The 18,383-nt window shown below is 35.4% G+C and overlaps 1 protein-coding gene across 1 annotated transcript in view; it reads left to right on the forward strand.

Moving 5' to 3' along the window:
• The first annotated feature begins 1,048 nt into the window (after positions 1-1,048).
• Tap42 (immunoglobulin binding protein Tap42) overlaps positions 1,049-18,383 on the forward strand; it is a 113,906-nt gene continuing 96,571 nt past the window's right edge. Inside the window, exons 1-2 of the mRNA XM_090402948.1 lie at positions 1,049-1,484; positions 15,232-15,344. Of these exons, the coding sequence (XP_090259074.1) occupies positions 1,362-1,484; positions 15,232-15,344 (236 nt within the window). The 5' untranslated portion in view covers positions 1,049-1,361. The remainder of the gene's footprint in view (positions 1,485-15,231; positions 15,345-18,383) is intronic.

Genomic DNA, 18,383 nt, shown 5'->3' on the forward strand with positions numbered 1-18,383 from the left:
ACAACATAGGCGTTAGCTGATTTTTTTTAGCTGATTAAAAAAGCGCCTCCGTAGCGCAACTGGAAGAACGACTGTACATTGCGCCCTTCGATTGGAATAGGCCTAAGTTCGATTCTCGTCGCGACGAGAGGAATCTTTATCTGGACGATTTCAGTCGAAGGTGAGTTAGCCGATCTCATACGGCGGTAGCAGGGTTTTTTTCTCCCCGAAACTCGGTTAAAGACAGACAAATCGGCCCTTCAGAACACACGCAATTTACAGACATAGAATACCAGTTATGGCGGTGGTGGGCGGTAGATGGCGTTGATTCGTAGTAGATGTTCGGTGTAGTGGTTGAGACAGTTGTAGGTATCATCCAGTGATGAGTCTTCGGACTCCTTGGAGGTGTCAGGAATAATAATAATAATAATTTCACAGAAAAACTTTTATTAATACAGCTTGTGTACAAATTCCAAAAGTATGAGATTACAATCAACCTCTAAGGGCTATAATTTTTAAACAAATATTTCATGATCTAAACATGAAATATTTGCACACAATCAACTGTGTTAATTTATCTTACATAAGAAAAACATTTTTTAACTATCAAAATATAATAAGAATAAAATATATAATCTTTTATAAAACATTTGATTGGCTACTGGTTTTACCATACAATTGGCTACCAGAAGGGAGAAGGGTAAAGATAGCGCATGAGCTTATTTTATTTTCAAACTTGGGCGCATTCGTTATAGAGGAGTTGAAACAATAATCCCAAATAATCTATACACTGCCGAACAGACTAATTTTTGTTAGGCTACCGTATGAGTTTGTCGCTTAATATGTTTCAAAAAAATATTTTTTTTGAAAAAATGAAAAAGTAAACAAGAGTAAACTATAGCTTAGATACTTTATCGTATAGATATTTTCGAAATCACTTAATAACTGTAGTGATTTCACGTGATTCTCCCTCTCACACACACACACACACACAACTTCTAAAAACCCTATCTAGAAACAAAATACCCCTATCGGAGAATTAATGCAATTTACCGTGGCAACAGAAATGTGTATGTGTGGTGTTATAGTAGTCGCACTGGTTAGATAGGGGGTGTGTTTGTCTCATAATTTTGTTATGTGTATGAAAATATTCTATATAATTATAAAAGAGAATATCATCCGTGAAACTGATTTTTATAATTATTAAGCAGCTATCAAAACAAAATAGGATCTGAAGTACACATTCTTAATTTTTTGATTTTGTATAACATGATTACATGAACATATTACGAAGTGCGTGTTTTTGCAGTAGGTGGTTTTTGCAGTAGGCACACACAAATCTGTGCATTCGAAATTCTGAAATTTCAGATCTGAAATTCGAGATGGCAGAAGAAGAAGAAAATACTGATGTGGCATCAGAATTATCTGATATTTTTGAAAGAGCACTAAAAGCCACAAATCATTTAGAAGATTCCCCTCATCCATCGAACAGTAAAGAATATCAGGTATGCAGAATGCCACTAATAACCGTGATCCTAAAATTATTACATTTCGTAAAATTTTTGTTTTTTAGTGTTTTTCGCGAAATTTTCTAAATTTTTTTAACATATTCGCAGTAAGAGAGGCGAAACTTTAACGTTCCAGTCTCTAGAATGGGTTGGGTCCCCACGAAAGCTCTCAGGATGGGGGGGGGGGATACATCGAAAACCTGCTGCATGGAGGACCATAATCGCGATTATGGACAGCACAGAAATGCATAAACATGCGGCACAAGTCCACCGTCGTTGAATGGTGAAATATGGATATTTTTAATCACATAACTTTTATTTTTTGTGAATGCTATTTCCAGTATATCACTCCCTTTGCATCAGTTGTTTCGAAGATTTATTATTATTGTTATATGGAATCTTCATGGAGTCAGGAGATTCGTCATGGGAGTCTCATATTATCCACACATTACCTGTTGTACCTCTCTGTGAGCGAAATGCATTTGCTGACAGCACTCACGACAGACTAGCAAGCCATTCCACAATTCATCACTCCTTTATGGAAAAATTTCCTTTTCATCAGATTGAAGAAAACTTATTTTTTCTTCAGTTAAGGAAGCAAAAGAAAAAAAAATGCTTTCAGCTACATTAGTTTTTGGAAAAACAAGCTTGCTTTCACAACAATTCTATCAAATTTGAGAAAATAATATATAGAGGAGTGTGTATTTATTAACAGACTTGTATTTTATCAATTCTTGGATGCTCCATCACAGAAAGAAAGCTCTTCTTTAAAAGTTAAATAAATAAAAAATGCAATTAAAAGTATGAAGTAAAATCATTTTCCAGATTTTTATAAGGGATATTATTATTACATATGGGCAGCACCTCCATATAGTACATAGACTCATCACAGGAGGTCCATCTCAAAAAACATTAATTATCAGTGATCAATACATGTCATATTTTGTCAATCTGACCTTGAAATTATTCACTGACATAGCACACATAACTGACTCCAGAAATCTATTCCACTTATTTACCCTCCAAGCAAAAAATATAGTCCTCCACTCCCGTGCTAACAGTTTTTCTTAGTTTCCATGAATGACCTCTAGTTTTTCCTCACATTATTCTTATGCTAAATAATCAATTCTATAAACCTCCTTAAGCAACTTATGTGTCTAACATACCTGTTATCGACTGATCAGCCAGCTTCTGCAACCCACGAATCTTCAGTCTCTCTCTTCATAAGGAGTATCACAGAGATCTGCCACCATCTTAGTCATTTGCCTCTGAATCCGCTCCACCTCATCCACATCTCTAAGAAACCCAGGCAACCAGATTTGTGTGCAGTGAACCAGATGATGCCCCTATCAAAGCCTTATAAAGAGAAATAATAAATTGTTTATCTTTGCATGTCAGGATGTTGTTCAATAATGGTAATCCTATGAGCTGTTTAGATGACTTTTGCAATATGCCTGCTGAACTTCAATCCCTATCCACCAACATGCCCCAAATCCCTGGCTTCAATTTCCTGGAGTACAGTTCCATCAATATTTTACATGGCTGGTAATCTTTTCACTCCTAACCTTACACTTTGCCATATTAGATTGACATACATTTATCTTTGCCAATATTTAAATCACCCTGTTTAAATCTATTTAAATCACTCTAAAAGATTAATGTCATCTTTATTGACTGTTGCTCTGCCTAATTTTGCATCATCTACAAACAACTGAATAGTTCCTCACAGATTTCCTATATCATTAAATAGTAGTGGCCTAAGTACAGAGCCTTGTGGCATGCCACTTGTCACATTTCTTTTACAGGACTGTGCTCCTGTATATACTACTGTCTAGTATCTCTCCAACAACTACCCTCTTCTTCACATCACTAACTTCATGTCCATATCCATTTGATGTAATTTATGTATCAGGATTCCATGTAGTATCCTGTCAAACACTTTTGTGAAGTCCAACAGTATCACTCTGTAGTCATTACCTTTATCCAACTCACCTGTCACTTTATTATAAAAAGTAAGTTGCTGAAGCATGACCTTTCATGAAGCCATTCTATTCCCCATCCCCCCATACAATATTCAATTCCTATCCACCCATTCCTGAATTTTGTCTTTAACCGACTTCTCCAATACTTTGACCACTTTTCCTGAAATGCTAATTGGTTGATAATTTGATACTTCAGTCTTGGATCCTCCTTTATGCAATGGAACTATTTTTACTTCCTTCCATTTTCTTGGGATGCTACTTGAGCTGAGATTCAGATTAAAGAAACTATTCAATGGGACTACCAATTCCCTAGCACATTTTCATAATATGCTAGCTGATATCCTGTCCAAACCATAGCTGTATTCACATCTAGATTCTATAATATTCTGTGTACCTCAACTTCCTCTATCCTTACTTCCACATTAATCCCTGTCATATCTCTTATGGTGATATCTTCACCTGGATGATACACTCTTGATCACTCAATAATTCAACTAGTTCATCTGCTTCAGTCCCCTCTCTGTTATCTTCATGTTTCAAAATCATTGTAGTGTGGCCATTTTTTCTTTTATTTCCCACATAATGAAAGAACTCTTGGATTATTCTTGGCTTGTTTGATTAATCTCCTCTTGTACTCCGATTTTTCCTTCCTTATCATACCATTCAATCATCTGGCCTGTGCTTTATATTGCCATGGGCTTGCTTGTCACCCCTCAGTCTATGAATCTCTTTCATATGCTTCTCTTTCTTTTTAACTCCTGCTTAATGCTGTAACTCATTTGTTTAATTCCCAGTTTATTAATTCACTCAACTCTTGGTATGCAGTCAGCTACTTCTTTCCTTTAAATATTCCTTTACCACTTTCCATGCACTACTGACATCTTTGTTCTGAAGTATACCCCCCCTCATGGTACTACTCCAAGCAATTTTCTAAGTTTCTTGTAGTTCCCAGCTTTGTAATTCCACATGAAACCCTTCTTTACTGAAACTTCTAAATGCTTAGCCACCTCCCAGGTCAAAACTGAATGATTGCTCTTACTAATTGGTGGCAATGCATCCATCTTAGTTATACACAAATCCTCAGATGTAATCACAAGATCCAGCACTCTTGATCCCCTAGTACTGTCCATTATATGCTACCTTAGGTAATTATTCATAAGACGTTGCATAAATTTCATTTCCTTCCACCTATATGACCTTTCCTCCTACCAATCTATATCCTCATAATTAAAGTCACTCATAATAATTGCCCTCCACTTATTGGATTTATTTGCTGATACATATCACTAACATTAACCTTTGCATTCCCTGGTCTATAGCAGCAGCCAACCAAATATTTTGTCATGTTAGCTTGTATCTCACACTAGACAGCCTCAAATGCACTGCTTTCCTGTTGGACTACCACTCATTTAGGCTGCAATTCATCTGTTATCATGAGTAATACTCTTTCCCCATCCTGTTTTCTCTGTCTGACCTAAATATACTATAACCTTCACTTTCTATGCTAATAAATATATCATACTTACTCAGCCACATCACACTAGTACCAGTAACTTTTGGCCGATAGGAACAACTAACCAATGCTAAATGCTACATGTGGATATCCATTTAGAAAAACTGCAACTAGAAAGTTTCCATATATTTTTTTTAACAAGGGGAAGGGAATCATGGTTCTCAAAGGAAATATAAACAGGGAAGCTCTTGAGAAACAAGTGTACCTTAATGGAGAAAGAATTGAGGAAGTCAGCAAGTTTGATACCTGGGATCCATTAATGTGAAGAATTGCTGTTCAGAAGAAGATTAGGAATGGCTAAAACAATCAGAGACTTGTCTAAAATCTGGAAGGATGGATCTATCTCCATGGGAACAAAGTTGAGGATTTTGAACGCAGTTTTTCCAACAGCAACTTATGGATGTGAGACTTGGAACTTAAAGAAGTCAAATAAGAAAAGATAGCTGCTTTTGAGATGTGGTATTACAGATGGCTGTTTAGGCTATCATGTACTGAAAGGCATAAAAATGAATAGGTGTTAGAAAAGATCAGTAGAACTTTAAGGCTCCTTAAGGATATTGACAGAAGAAAGTTAAAATATTTTGGACACATTGAAAGGATGGAAGGAGGACTTCTCAGAACAGTAATAGAAGGTAAAGTTCCTGGAAAAAGAGGAAGGGGCAGACTGTCAATAAGATGGATGGTGTGTGGAGTGACTGATCTTCAAAGAGTTGAAACCTCCAGAAATGCATGCATCAGGACTACATGGTGAGGATTGGTGTGGTATATGCAGCATCTGTGGATATCCAATGAACAGATGATGATGATATGATATGGAGCAGCATCTAGGAAAAAAAAATGCAACCAGGTAAAAAAAAAAATTCAGAAATGGAAACTAATTGCATGCTTTCATATTGACATGATTATGGAGCAGTGATTTACAAGCTTTGGTAAACAGGAAGAAAGGAGGGGTTATAATAGAGACATACAAGTTGTTAAAAGGATTTTATAGGATAACAATTTTTTTTTTAATGTATGCAGACAAAGATGCAAGGTGTCTCAGGGGCTTATCCAATGCTATTAGAGTATTCGAGGGCTAGGGGTGAATCTTTCCTATTTTGCTTGTGTCATTTCATCTTATGCACTATTGTGAGGCACCAACCTGTCTGGCCAGTGTGGTGCTATAAGGCCAAATACCTCCCCATGAGGACAATGCAAATGATGAATAAAGTAGGAAAATTACTTACTGGCTTGTCCGTCGTCCAGCATAAAAAGTGACGCGTCCTGGACTTAGGCAGAGGGTCTAGGTTGAAAAATATGCTACAGTCTCCACTATCTACAATGAGTTCACCTACAGTGCACAATGATAGAAGGATATTAGTAGGAACATATAACTGCAGATCCCTATGGGATGATGATAGATTGGAAGAACTGATGAAGGAATTGGACCATATTAAATGGGACGTTGTGGGCCTTTCAGAGATAAGAAGGAAAGAAGAAACTCTCATGCGATTAAAAGATGGACATCTATTCTACCACTATGAATGTGACAGAAACTCAACTGGTGGTGTAGGATTCCTAATAAATGAAGAACTAAAAGAAGAGCTAGAAGATTTCTACAAAACATTAGAATCCACATTAAATAATTCTAAAGAATTCTACATAAATATAATGGGTGACTTTAATGCCAAGATTGGAAGCAGAGATGATCATCTGAACTCTCTGAACTCCATCAGTAAATTTGGATTTGGACAGAGGAATGAAATAGGAGAAAGACTTATTGAATTCGCAGAAGAAAATAACCTCTTTATTATGAACAGCTTTTTCAAGAATAAAATCAACAAAAATGGACTTGGAGAAGCCCAAATGGACAAACTTACAATGAAATAGATGTCATCCTCTCCAATAGAAGATATATAATAAATAATACCGAAGTGTTTAATAAATTTAATACAGGATGTGACCACAGACTAGTAAGGGCAAAAGTATGGATCAACAAAAAATGGGAATGAAATAAGCTCATAAGAAAAAAGTCCAATCTACAAAACGTCTACCACAATAAAAGCTATTATAGAGAATCACTCAACAATAAACTAAAAAAGTTAAACACAGCTACTACCATCGATGATGCTAATGAAATCTTAACAAAATCTATCTTGAATTGTGCACTAGAAATAGGAGGTGTAAAAAGGCACCAAAGAGAGGAAAAACTAAGACAGAAAACCTTAGATCTAATGAAGAAAAGAAGAGATATGAAAAGATTTGAATGACACCAGTAAAATAGAATATGCGGAAATTTGTAAAACTATACGTAAAAGGATGAAACATGAAATTAGATTGCATAATGCTAGGAAAAATTAAAGAAACAATAGTAATACGAAGATCCTAAGATGAACATTATCAGTTGGAACAAAGGAAATAGCTGCTGTAAGAGGAAAAAATGGTGAGCTTATAAAAAATAGAGATGCAATTGTTGGATTCTGAATATATAGAGATTAGAGTAATTATTATTTGGTTCAGAATCCAACATGATCTTCCATCACAAAGGCTAGACTTGTAAATATTATTTAATGTAAACAACTTATTTTACATTTTAATATTCATATATCTACTTTAATTTTGTCTAATATCTAATTATTTAATCAAAGATATATGTATTAATAATGAAAAGACTGTATTAAATATTATTAAGCTATTTTATTCATTACTATATTAATATTATAAGAACTTGTATTTGATAATTTAACTGCACATTAATTGAAATGTAAATATTCTTTATTTATTCCTATTTGTAGAAGTTTAGCGTTATGCAATACCTCAATTTTATTATATTTTGTTTGGTTGTCATGGAGACGTATGTAAGTGACCGAACACATTTTGGAACACCACGTGAGGAGAAGATTTTTATTGAAAAGAGTTTTAGAAAGAAATCATGAGAATAATTTAGGCGGGAAAAACGGATATATAAGCGATGAATGCTGAAATTATTAGGAGAGAAAAGCACTAGTGCTTCACCCATCCTGTCAATAATGTTATTGGTATTGGTATTATTAGGGGAGAGAGAGAGGAGAGGATTGGCATTAGTTTGGAATCGGAGCATTCGGGAATCACAGTGCGATAATAGCGAGTCGGCAAGTCACTCAAGCAGCTAATAAAGTCTACTAGTCGAGAGGCGGTTAGCTAATAAATTGTAGAATAACAATTATAGCTACAGAAGACAGCTGAGTGACTACTAAATAGACTAGCGATATTTGAGTTGAGATTCAATTTCAGGGCCGACCTTTCAAGGACATACAGAACCTTGAAGCAAAGTACAGCGTTATTAGCGAATAGTAGAGGCTGTAAAATTAAAGTTTACCGTTAGCTGTGCTTAGAAATATATTGCCTAAAGAATTAAATGAATGCAAGAAGAATGAGCAGCTGTTCATATAAAACCTCAAGTTAAGGAATTATTGTGTATTGCCTTGATTCATAAGTGATCGGTAGTATTTCATGCAAGAACGTTTGTTTATGTGTTTAGTGACCGACGATTAATTCAGTTATTGCTTAGGAGATTTATTTGATGAGTGCCGTATACTGTTTAAAGTGTTTACAGTTATAAAAAAATGTTTGTGTGTAAGTTTATGAAGAAAGAAGATTATTGGTAAGATTATTCCAATCGTTAATATTCCTATACAGAGAGGTGTGTGAGTTTCATCCTAGAATATCCTTATATTAACAGTAACTATTGTGGAGATTAGTTGAAGTGTAGATTTAAAAGTGTATGCTTGTGAAGAGGTGTTACTGCAATTTTATTGTATTTGAAACTTAAGAAACTGTGAGATATTTGTGCAATCGGTTACTGAGGAACTTTGTGACTTTGAGTTTTACCAGGCAGTTAATTGAATTTTGTAAGAGCTAAAATGTTTATATTATCTTACTTAGTGATTTGAACTTAAGTGTAAATTGTGATTCTAAATTAAATGTTTGTTTTTGTTAATCTAAAGTTGTGTTTTGCCTGAATCTCTTTTACTGTACCATTCATAAAATATTCGAACCAAAGCGGGAGAGATAAATAAGTTAAATATACTTGGCCAGTATATATAATAACAACATATAAGAGAAGGGTTGTTAAGAGTTGGTTTACCTTCAATTCTTGAACTAATTCAGATATAAAGTCTTTAAATATAAATTTTCTTTATATTTGAATTAGAAATCAACTTACAACTTATCAATTGTTTAAGAACATCGTAATAGTAATTATGTTGGATCCAAGGTAAAGATTAAGACGAAGTAGGATCCAACACAATAATCGAAAGAATTCAGGAATTTTATAGTAACTCTATGAAGACAAAGACCGAGACATCCAAGAATCATCTATGGATAACTCGAGTGAGGACGAACACGATGCCCCTGAGATCTTACAAGGTGAAGTGGAAATGGCACTACAGGAAATGAAGAATGGAAAGGCCCCAGGAGAAGATGGAATTATGATAGACTTCTTAAAACTGGCAGGAAGCCCTGTCATCAAGCAGCTGACTAAACTCTTTAAAAAATGCCTAAAACAGAGAAAAATTCCAAAAAATTGGAACAATTCACTTCAAATATTAATTTTTAAAAAGGGCAATAAGGAAGAAATTAAAAACTACAGACCTATAAGCCTACTCCCCACCATATATAAAGTCTTCACAAAAATTATAAATAATAGAATAAAATCTAAACTAGAGGGAATGCAATCCTATGAATAATCTGGATTTAGAAAGAATTACAATACTTTGGACCATATTCATACATTAAGACAGTTCATTGAAAAATCAATTAAATACAATAAACCCTTATGTCTGCCCTATATAGACTACGAAAAAGCATTTGATTCAGTTAAAACATCTGCAACACTAAATGCACTTGAAACCCAGGGAACTGAGAAACCATATATTGAAACACTAAAACATATTTACAATAATGCAACTTCCATAATTAAATTATATAAAAACAGTGAAAAGTTCCCAATACAAAAAAGCATCTGGCAAGGCGACCTCATATCTCCCAAATTATTTACAGCTGCACTAGAGGAAGTCTTTAGAAGCCTTGACTGGGAAACAAAACGAATAAACATAAATGGAGAAAGGCTGCGTCATCTGAAATTTGCAGATGATATTGTCCTAATAGTAGATAATCTTGAAGATCTGGAAGAAAGGCTAAATCAGCTAAATGAAGCCTCTAGAGTAATTGAATTAAAAATAAATAGAGAAAAAAACAAAAATAATGATGAATAAATACATAAACTGTAGAACTGTCAAAGTTGAAAACCGTGAAATAGAACAAGTTAGTTCATATGTATATTTGGGCCTATTGTTATCCTTTGAGGATTGCCAAAGAAAAGAGATTGAATGCAGAATTCACCATGAATGGATGGCTTATGAGAAAATGAGAGACATATTCAGAAGTAACATCCCTGTGAGTCTAAAAAGGAAAGCTTTCGACCAGTGCATACTTCCTGCCCTAATATACAGAGGAGAAACATGGACTCAAACAGAAGCCCTAAACAAAAAGCTGAGAACAACACAACATCGCATGGAGAGAAGTATGCTAAAATTAACATTAAGAGATAGGAAGATCTCAAATACCTGTATAAGATCTCAAGCAGTGTTATGGATATTGTAAAATACATTAAACAGGCTAAGTAGAGATGGGCTGGTCATATTGCCAGATGCAGTGACGGCAGATGGACTAGAAAAACAACTGAGTGGAGACCAAGGGATGGAGCAAGACAAAGAGGAAGACCGAGAAGAAAGTGGAGGGATGAACTGGAACAAATTGCAGGAGTGAGATGGATGGGAGAGGCAGAAAACTGAGTGGTCTGGAAAATCATGGGGAGACCTTCGTTTAGCAGTGGACAGAACCAAAAGGTTGAAGAAGAAGACAAAGATGCAAGGATTGAATGTGAACTTCAGTACTAGCTTCTCATATAAGCTATCAAATGCTTTTGGAAAGTTTACATGAAAGTTACTGTACTCTCTCGCATACTTGTCAATTTAGAAAAAACATAAGCATATAATTAAATATCTAAAACAAGATCATTCTTTGAAACCCATGTTAGCCTTAGAGAATCCTGTGTATATATATATATATATATATATATATATATATGCACACATGAGAGGGGGGGGTCTGGAAAGTTTTGATAAACACCTAGAACAAAAATGATATTAAACAACTATGATAGACTTTGGGTTTTTTAGGGGGGGGGGGGACTTCTCCTCAATGATTCTTGACAGACTTTATGTTCTTAGGAAGGACCTCCCACGATGAGTCTTTTGACTCCATGGAGGCCTGAATAATAATAATAATAATAATAATAATATTCCTTAACTTTTCAAGTCCATCTCTCTTAATTTGAATACAATACAATATAATCTCCTCTTTCAGTGTATTAGATATCAAAACTTTAATAAACCTTATTTTCTAGCTTGGTTGGCTGAATTGTTGTAGATTCAAATCCTGCTGTGGGAATAGATGTTTGTGATTTTCTTTAGATGGGAGATGAATTTAATCACACAGCCTGAGATCACTGCCCTGCTTATTGGAGGCCTGAAGAGGCTTGAAAAAAAGTTTCATGTTTGTTCTTTAGAGCAGGGTTTCCAGATTATGGAAAAAATAAATAAAACCTTATCCTCAAAATATCTCATAAAAGATATATAAAATTAATATAGATATTAAAAAAAAATAGTTTATCTGCATTACTAAAGTACTATAGGCTTAATAATATTTTGCAGTTGGGAGTTGCATAAAAACAAATTAAGGATACTGTACTGTTAATTCTATACCATATTCCCTCAAAATGTGCAATACATTTAGTCTCTTCCTCTCTTCTTCTTCCCTAGAAGACCATTCCTGAGATACACTGCAGTAAGCATTGGCATAGCCAGAATTTTAGCACCCTTGGCAAATTCTTAGTTTTGACCCTTCAGTTCAATTTTATTGCTGCTTGTTTGTGTGCTGCTTCCACTTTAGGCAGACTCGTGTGCATGTGCGCGCGCGCACACACACACACACACACACACACACACACACACACACACACACACACACACACACACACACACACACACACACACACACACACACATTATATGGCATATTAGTTTCAATTCGCTGGTAGAATTTTATTTGAAGTTAGCCTTTGTGAACTGTCTGAATGACATCGAAAATTTCAAATCCAATTGAACAAACACTTATTTCATGTAATTGAACATTTGGGCAAATGTTTAGACAATAGTTTTTAGTTAGATACTGTGTTTGGTGGTACAACATACTGTTTTTCTTGAGTCTATACACTATAGTTTTTGTGGGAGGAGACGTGATTCATTAGTTGGTGCCGTTTTTATCACAGTTGTTTCTGATTGCACTATTTGTTGACAAATATATTGCAGAGACTACAAATATCTCTGTACCTTATTCTGTGATACAATAAAACTACTTGTTTTTCTTGCATCTGCAGTATAGTGGTTGTTGGGGAGTGTTTATACTGTGGCAAGCAAGTTATTATTGCCCCAACGTGAATGTTTAAACTTTTATTTTTCATGTGTGAGATATGTGCAAAACTTTTTAATTTCTATTTTCATAAAGTAAAATCAGGGGTGCGAGTTATACGCGATAGTGAGTTATATTCGAGTAATTATGGTACAGGCTTAGTTGACCCAGTCATATACATCTTTCTCACATGTTCCTGACTTATGAATAATAGATTCTTAGTATACAGAATGATCTACATTCTGTATACTTAGAATACAGAATGTAGATCATTCTGTATATACATACTGTATACTAAGTATACAGAATGATCAGCGATGAAAAAATAAGAGGCTTTTTGTTTTTGATGTTGTTCAGTCAGTTTTGATGAATGCATTTTGATTGGAAAGAGCGGGATTCTAATCCCTGTTTAGGGCATGAAGAACCTATATCAGGCTCCATGTTTTGTATTGACAGGACATCATGCTTGAGGTTTAATGAAGTATTAACAGTACTAAGAAAGGATTAAAAACTATTTTAATTATTATTATATTTCATGTCATCATCAGAGAGTACAAAGTAATGCACACACACACACACACACACACACACACACACACACACACACACACACACACACACACACACACACACACACACACACACACACACACACACACACACACACACATAATACAACACTAAAAGAAACACATGAATATAACCCTGAAGTCCTATCTCACTTGTCTAGAAAACACTACAAATGAAATCCATCTTTTGCATATAGCTCCCCACTCCTCTATCTTCAAATGTTGAAAGTTTATTTTTCGCTTGGTTAGACTATAATAAATTTAGTTTAATCCTTTATCCAAGTGTGAGCAAACAAAGGTTTCGCCTGAAAGTATCTTCAGGACTGGGGTAAGGTGGTACAACACGAGGGTAACTCCTTGCAAAGGTGGAGCAAGCTAACATCACTCCTATCTCAGTATCTTCTGTAATGCAAAACACATCTCCTTGCGGATATGTCTAATGTTATGCATTAAGGGAGGGGCCACTACCCAGACTCGTTTCGACCTTTATTGAGGTCTCTTCAGTGGGAGCCAGGCCCAAGTGGAGATACCAAGCAGAAGCATTAGCGAGGTCATCTCTACCTATTGTACCACCTTACCCTAGTCCTGAAGATACTTTCAGGTGCAAACTTTGTTTGCTCGCACTTGGATAAAGGATTAAACTAAATTTATTATAGTCTAACCAAGTGAAAAATAAACTTTCAACATCTTTCTCTAAATCCAGAGTAATTTATTAAAAAGGTGGCACACCGTTTGGCAACTCCTATAGGTAGAGATGACCTTGCTAATTCATTTCTGCCTGGTATCTCCACTTGGGCCTGGCTCCCACTGAAGAGACCTCGAAAGGTCGAAACTAATCTGGGTAGTGGCCCTTCCCTTAATGCATAACATTAGACATATCCGCAAGGAGATGTGTTTTGCATTATGGGAGATACTGAGATAGGAGTGATGTTAGCTTGCTCCACCTTTGCAAGGAGTTGCCCTGGTGTTGTACCAGGGCAACTCCCAAACAAACCTTACCCCATTCCTGAAGATACTTTCAGGTGTAAACTTTGTTTGCTCACACTTGGATAAAGGATTAAACTAAATTTATTATCTTCAAATGGTACTCCAAGTATCCATGTATTCCAGACTTCTTTTTCTGCACATCATCTGCCTATCATCGTATTCATTATCACTACTCTTCTCCTCCATGCTGCATTATCGTACTATAGCAACACAATCTTCACCATCTTCCCCTTCGTATGTTTTTTTGTTGCACAATCCCTAACCTATAATGTTAAACCTATAATTGTTTTCTTCTGCCAATCTAGTGTCATGGATGTTATGATGCTACATATACAAATATTAAATCCATTTAATAGAAACAAAGTTTATGATGGGCTATTGCCTGTTAACTTCCCCCCGTCTTCAATCTCCATTATTATTATTATTAACATTTGACCTCCATGGAGTCAGAGACTCATTGTGGGAGGTACTCACTATTGCATGCAATGCTCATCCAACCGCATCTTAAACTGATTCAATGTATACGCAACACACTCAGGCAATGCATTCCACTCACCAACCACCCTCTATGCAAAGAACCTGCTTCTCACTCCTTTGCTCACACCCTCCTTATACAGTTTCCAGCAATGGCCTCTTGTTCTGCTCCCCTCTCCTATTTCCCAAATAGATATCAAAGGTATTAATTTGTTTGACAAAAACTATTAATATCTATAATTATTGGAAATAATTTATTTATGATATTGTAATTATTATGATACCAATTATAAAACTTCCATCAATTATTATGATAGTTACGTTTTTGTATTGTTAAAGAATTTTTCTTGCTCCCCCCCCCCTTTAGTTTTCTCACTTTTCATCTCACTGAGGAAATTTTCTTAGTCTGTCCAATATCATTATATGTTAATATTTATAAATTTATTCTTATTATATTCTTTAGTGTTAACAGCCTTACATTATCCTTTAACTGTATTTTTACCCCAAATTAAAAATTAGTTTATTAATTGCTTGCTGTGGGCCTTCAATTTCTCTTGCCTCCCCTTCTCCCACCTACTCCAGCTTCTGTATACTACTCAGAATGTACTAGTATTGAGCCAGCAAAACAACTCCAGGTGTTCTGCATGTACTAGATGTTCTAAAATAAAATTTTGTTTTATTTATTATAATAGAATGAATTTATATATAACAGATATATCAAAATTTAGGATGAAGTTAAGAAGATCATAACTGATTTAGAAGAAGCTACACATATGGTCAATATGATTGGTCTCTTCAGTGGCAACGAAGATTTGGAGGAAATTCCCACATCAGATGTGAAGTAAGTAAATTTTTTTTCCAAGTACATGTGTGTATAGCCCGGATGTAGTATTTGCATCCATAGCGCTAGGTCACCTACAAAATGCCATTCTCAGGTCAAATCTAGTTGCCAACTAGAGGAACTTTTTTAATCCTTTCTTCAGCCAGTTCCCAAGTTAGTCAGTCAGTTAATATCAGACATGGGCAAGCGAGGTTTTTCATCCCATAAATTCAAGAATATTGACTGCAGAATCCACACTATTTCAGATGATTAATATACTGTATTAGGGACCATGAGATGCCATCTATAATTAGTAAGTCTTTGGGCCAGCTATCTCTGATTGGCCTAGTGGATTGAAACTGTTCCTTTAGTCGCCAAAAGTTAGATAGGACTAAAACTGCCTTGCCTATAGGGAATAAAAGGCAATAGCAGATAAATATATATATACACTGGGCATGACAAATTATCCAAAATCCCACTAAATGATATATCCCGATAAGTCAATAGGAGGTTCCATCAAGTGATTAGTTGTGCTGTATCATTATTTGAAGAACATTTGCATTATGTGAAAGCCATTCCAAGAAAGAAAAGTGCATAAATAATAAGAAAGCAAGAACAGCAAAAACAACATTGATTTTTTTTTTTTGGAAAATATAGTTTGTTATTTAGTTTTTGGTTTTACTTTCTGACATAGGATTGCTAAGATATGGAACAGATAGTTTTGAAAAATACTTTGACAAGCAGAGACAAGCAAGTTATTATTCCTCTGTACCAAGTCTTGATAAGACCTCATCTCAACTACTGTGCCCAGATTTGGTCACCCAGGTTTCTTCTTGATGGGGAGGAGGTGGAGAGGATCCAGAGGCGAGTGACCAAGATAATAGCAAATCTATGGAATGAACTTTATGAGAACAGGTTGAAGATTTTTGGGTTGCAGAAATTGGTTGATAGGCAGACAAGGGGAGATATGATTGAGACATTCAAATTGCTAAAGGGTTTCTATAGGATTAATTCAGAGGATATTTTTGAGATCAGGACTGGTGGTGGGAGAACTAGGGGACATCTATGGAAGCTGGGCAAGAGTGTGGTTAGCAAGGGTGTTAGAGCTGGGTTCTTTACTTTTAGAGTGGTAAATGAGTAGAATAAGCTGCCAGAGTCTGTTGTGGGTGCTATGACAGTGAGTGAGTTTAAGGCAAGGTATGATAGATACTATGAGAATGTTGTATAGTTGTGTGGATATGATGTTTAGGGCCTCCCTTGACGAGTCTAAGGACTCCCTGGAGTCGCCCATAATAATAATGATACTTTTGCTTTCTTTTGGTTTTCCAGCAGTTTGAAACAGTTATCAGGACAGTGAAACGTTAACTTAAGCACTAAGTTAACGTTTCAGAGCCTGTGGCTTTTCAATACTGCATATGAAGGCAACTGATGATGAAGGTTATTATTCTCATAAGCTTTCTAGTAAATTTTGAAACTTTTAAGTTTCTTTTTATATTTAGCTATAAAATATGTATAGATCTGTAATATCCTCTATTTTAATATAATTCGATACATCGATTTTTTTAAAATTTTTTTTATTATTATTGGAATGGTATTTTATAGTATGTATATTCTTCTGTGTTTTCTTAAAGTGAAGAAAATTTTGTTTTCTTCACGTTGTTTTAAAATTTTCTTAGGGAAATTGAAAGTTTTTTCACTTGGTCTTTTTTTTCCTTTGTATCCTTCTGGGTCTGGCACCCACTGACAAGACCTCAATTAAGGGTGAAACCAGTCTGGGTAGTGGACCTTCTCATAATGCATAGCATTATATATGAGCGCTTTACATTATGGGATAATAAGACAGTTGATAAGAAGTCATTAGCCTCTATATACAAGTACCCCAATTGTGAAGATACTTCACATGTAAACTTTGTTTTCTTACACTTGGACAAAGGATTAAACCAAGAATATAATTTCTTGGTATCTTTAATTTTTAATTCTTAGGGAGATTTTGGGTGCATCATCCCAAATGTGGGAACAGTATTCCAAGGTTGGTCGTATATGAGATTTATAAAGTGTTAGGGTTTGAGAGGAAGAGAAGTAATAATTTGAATGGAAAAGAACACCAAGCTTTTTAGAGGCTGAGGAGGCTATGTATATAATATCTTTGTGCCAGAATAAACTGGATGTGATAGTCATCCTCAGAAGAGTAAGCTGATTTTGAAAGGAAATTGCAACATTATTAAAAGTAAAAAGGAATGAAGTAGGATCTTTCTTGCAGGTAATAATTGGCCTGATTTTTTATGGCACTGAAAATTTACTAAGTTGTCGTAATCCTTTTTGGAGATGTTCAGAGGATCAGTGTTTAAGTCGCTGGTTATGGAAGATATTGGGTCGTTTATCATTTGACAGGGTTTCACAAATGAGGAAGAGGAACAAAGACTAATGTCATTGGCAAAACTGTGAATTGGATATGAAGTCAGAGAGAGAGAGAGAAGGGCATTGATATAAAGGAGGAAGAGCATGGGTGAGAGTGCAGAACCCAGGGATACTTCAGCATTGATTGAGAAGTCTGAGGAGAAGAAGCCATCCATCATGACATGCAATGAATGACCAGTAAGGAAGCTGGCAGTCCAATCAAAAAGTGCAGGAGGAGGCAATAAGATGGTAGCTTCTTTGGTGAATGCCAGACACGATTGAATGCCTTTGAAATATCAAGAGCGACAACATGGGTTTTTTCAAATCTTTACATGGTTTGTGTCTGAAGTTGGGTGAGATTGCAAGGAAGTCAGTGGCAGAGCGAGAATGGTGGAATCCATATTGGTGATCTCTAATTAATTGAGTCTCCAGGTAGTGAAGAAGCTGGTTGTTGATAACTTTCTCCATCACTTTTGAAAGTACTGAGGTGGGAGCAATGTGACGATAGTTAGAAGGCTGACTTTTGTCTCTCTTTTTGAGTACAGGCTGTATGTTAGCCTGCTTCCATGCTGTTTGGTAGATGTCAGTAGAATATGATAGCTTGTATAGGTGATACAGAATGGGTTTTAATTCTGGGAATGGGATGATATCCCATAATACACA

This window comes from Typopeltis vanoorti, chromosome 13, assembly GCF_054136105.1.
Source record: "Typopeltis vanoorti isolate ZY-2024b chromosome 13, IOZ_Tvanoo_1.0, whole genome shotgun sequence".
In the NCBI taxonomy this organism is placed as follows: domain Eukaryota; kingdom Metazoa; phylum Arthropoda; class Arachnida; order Uropygi; family Thelyphonidae; genus Typopeltis; species Typopeltis vanoorti.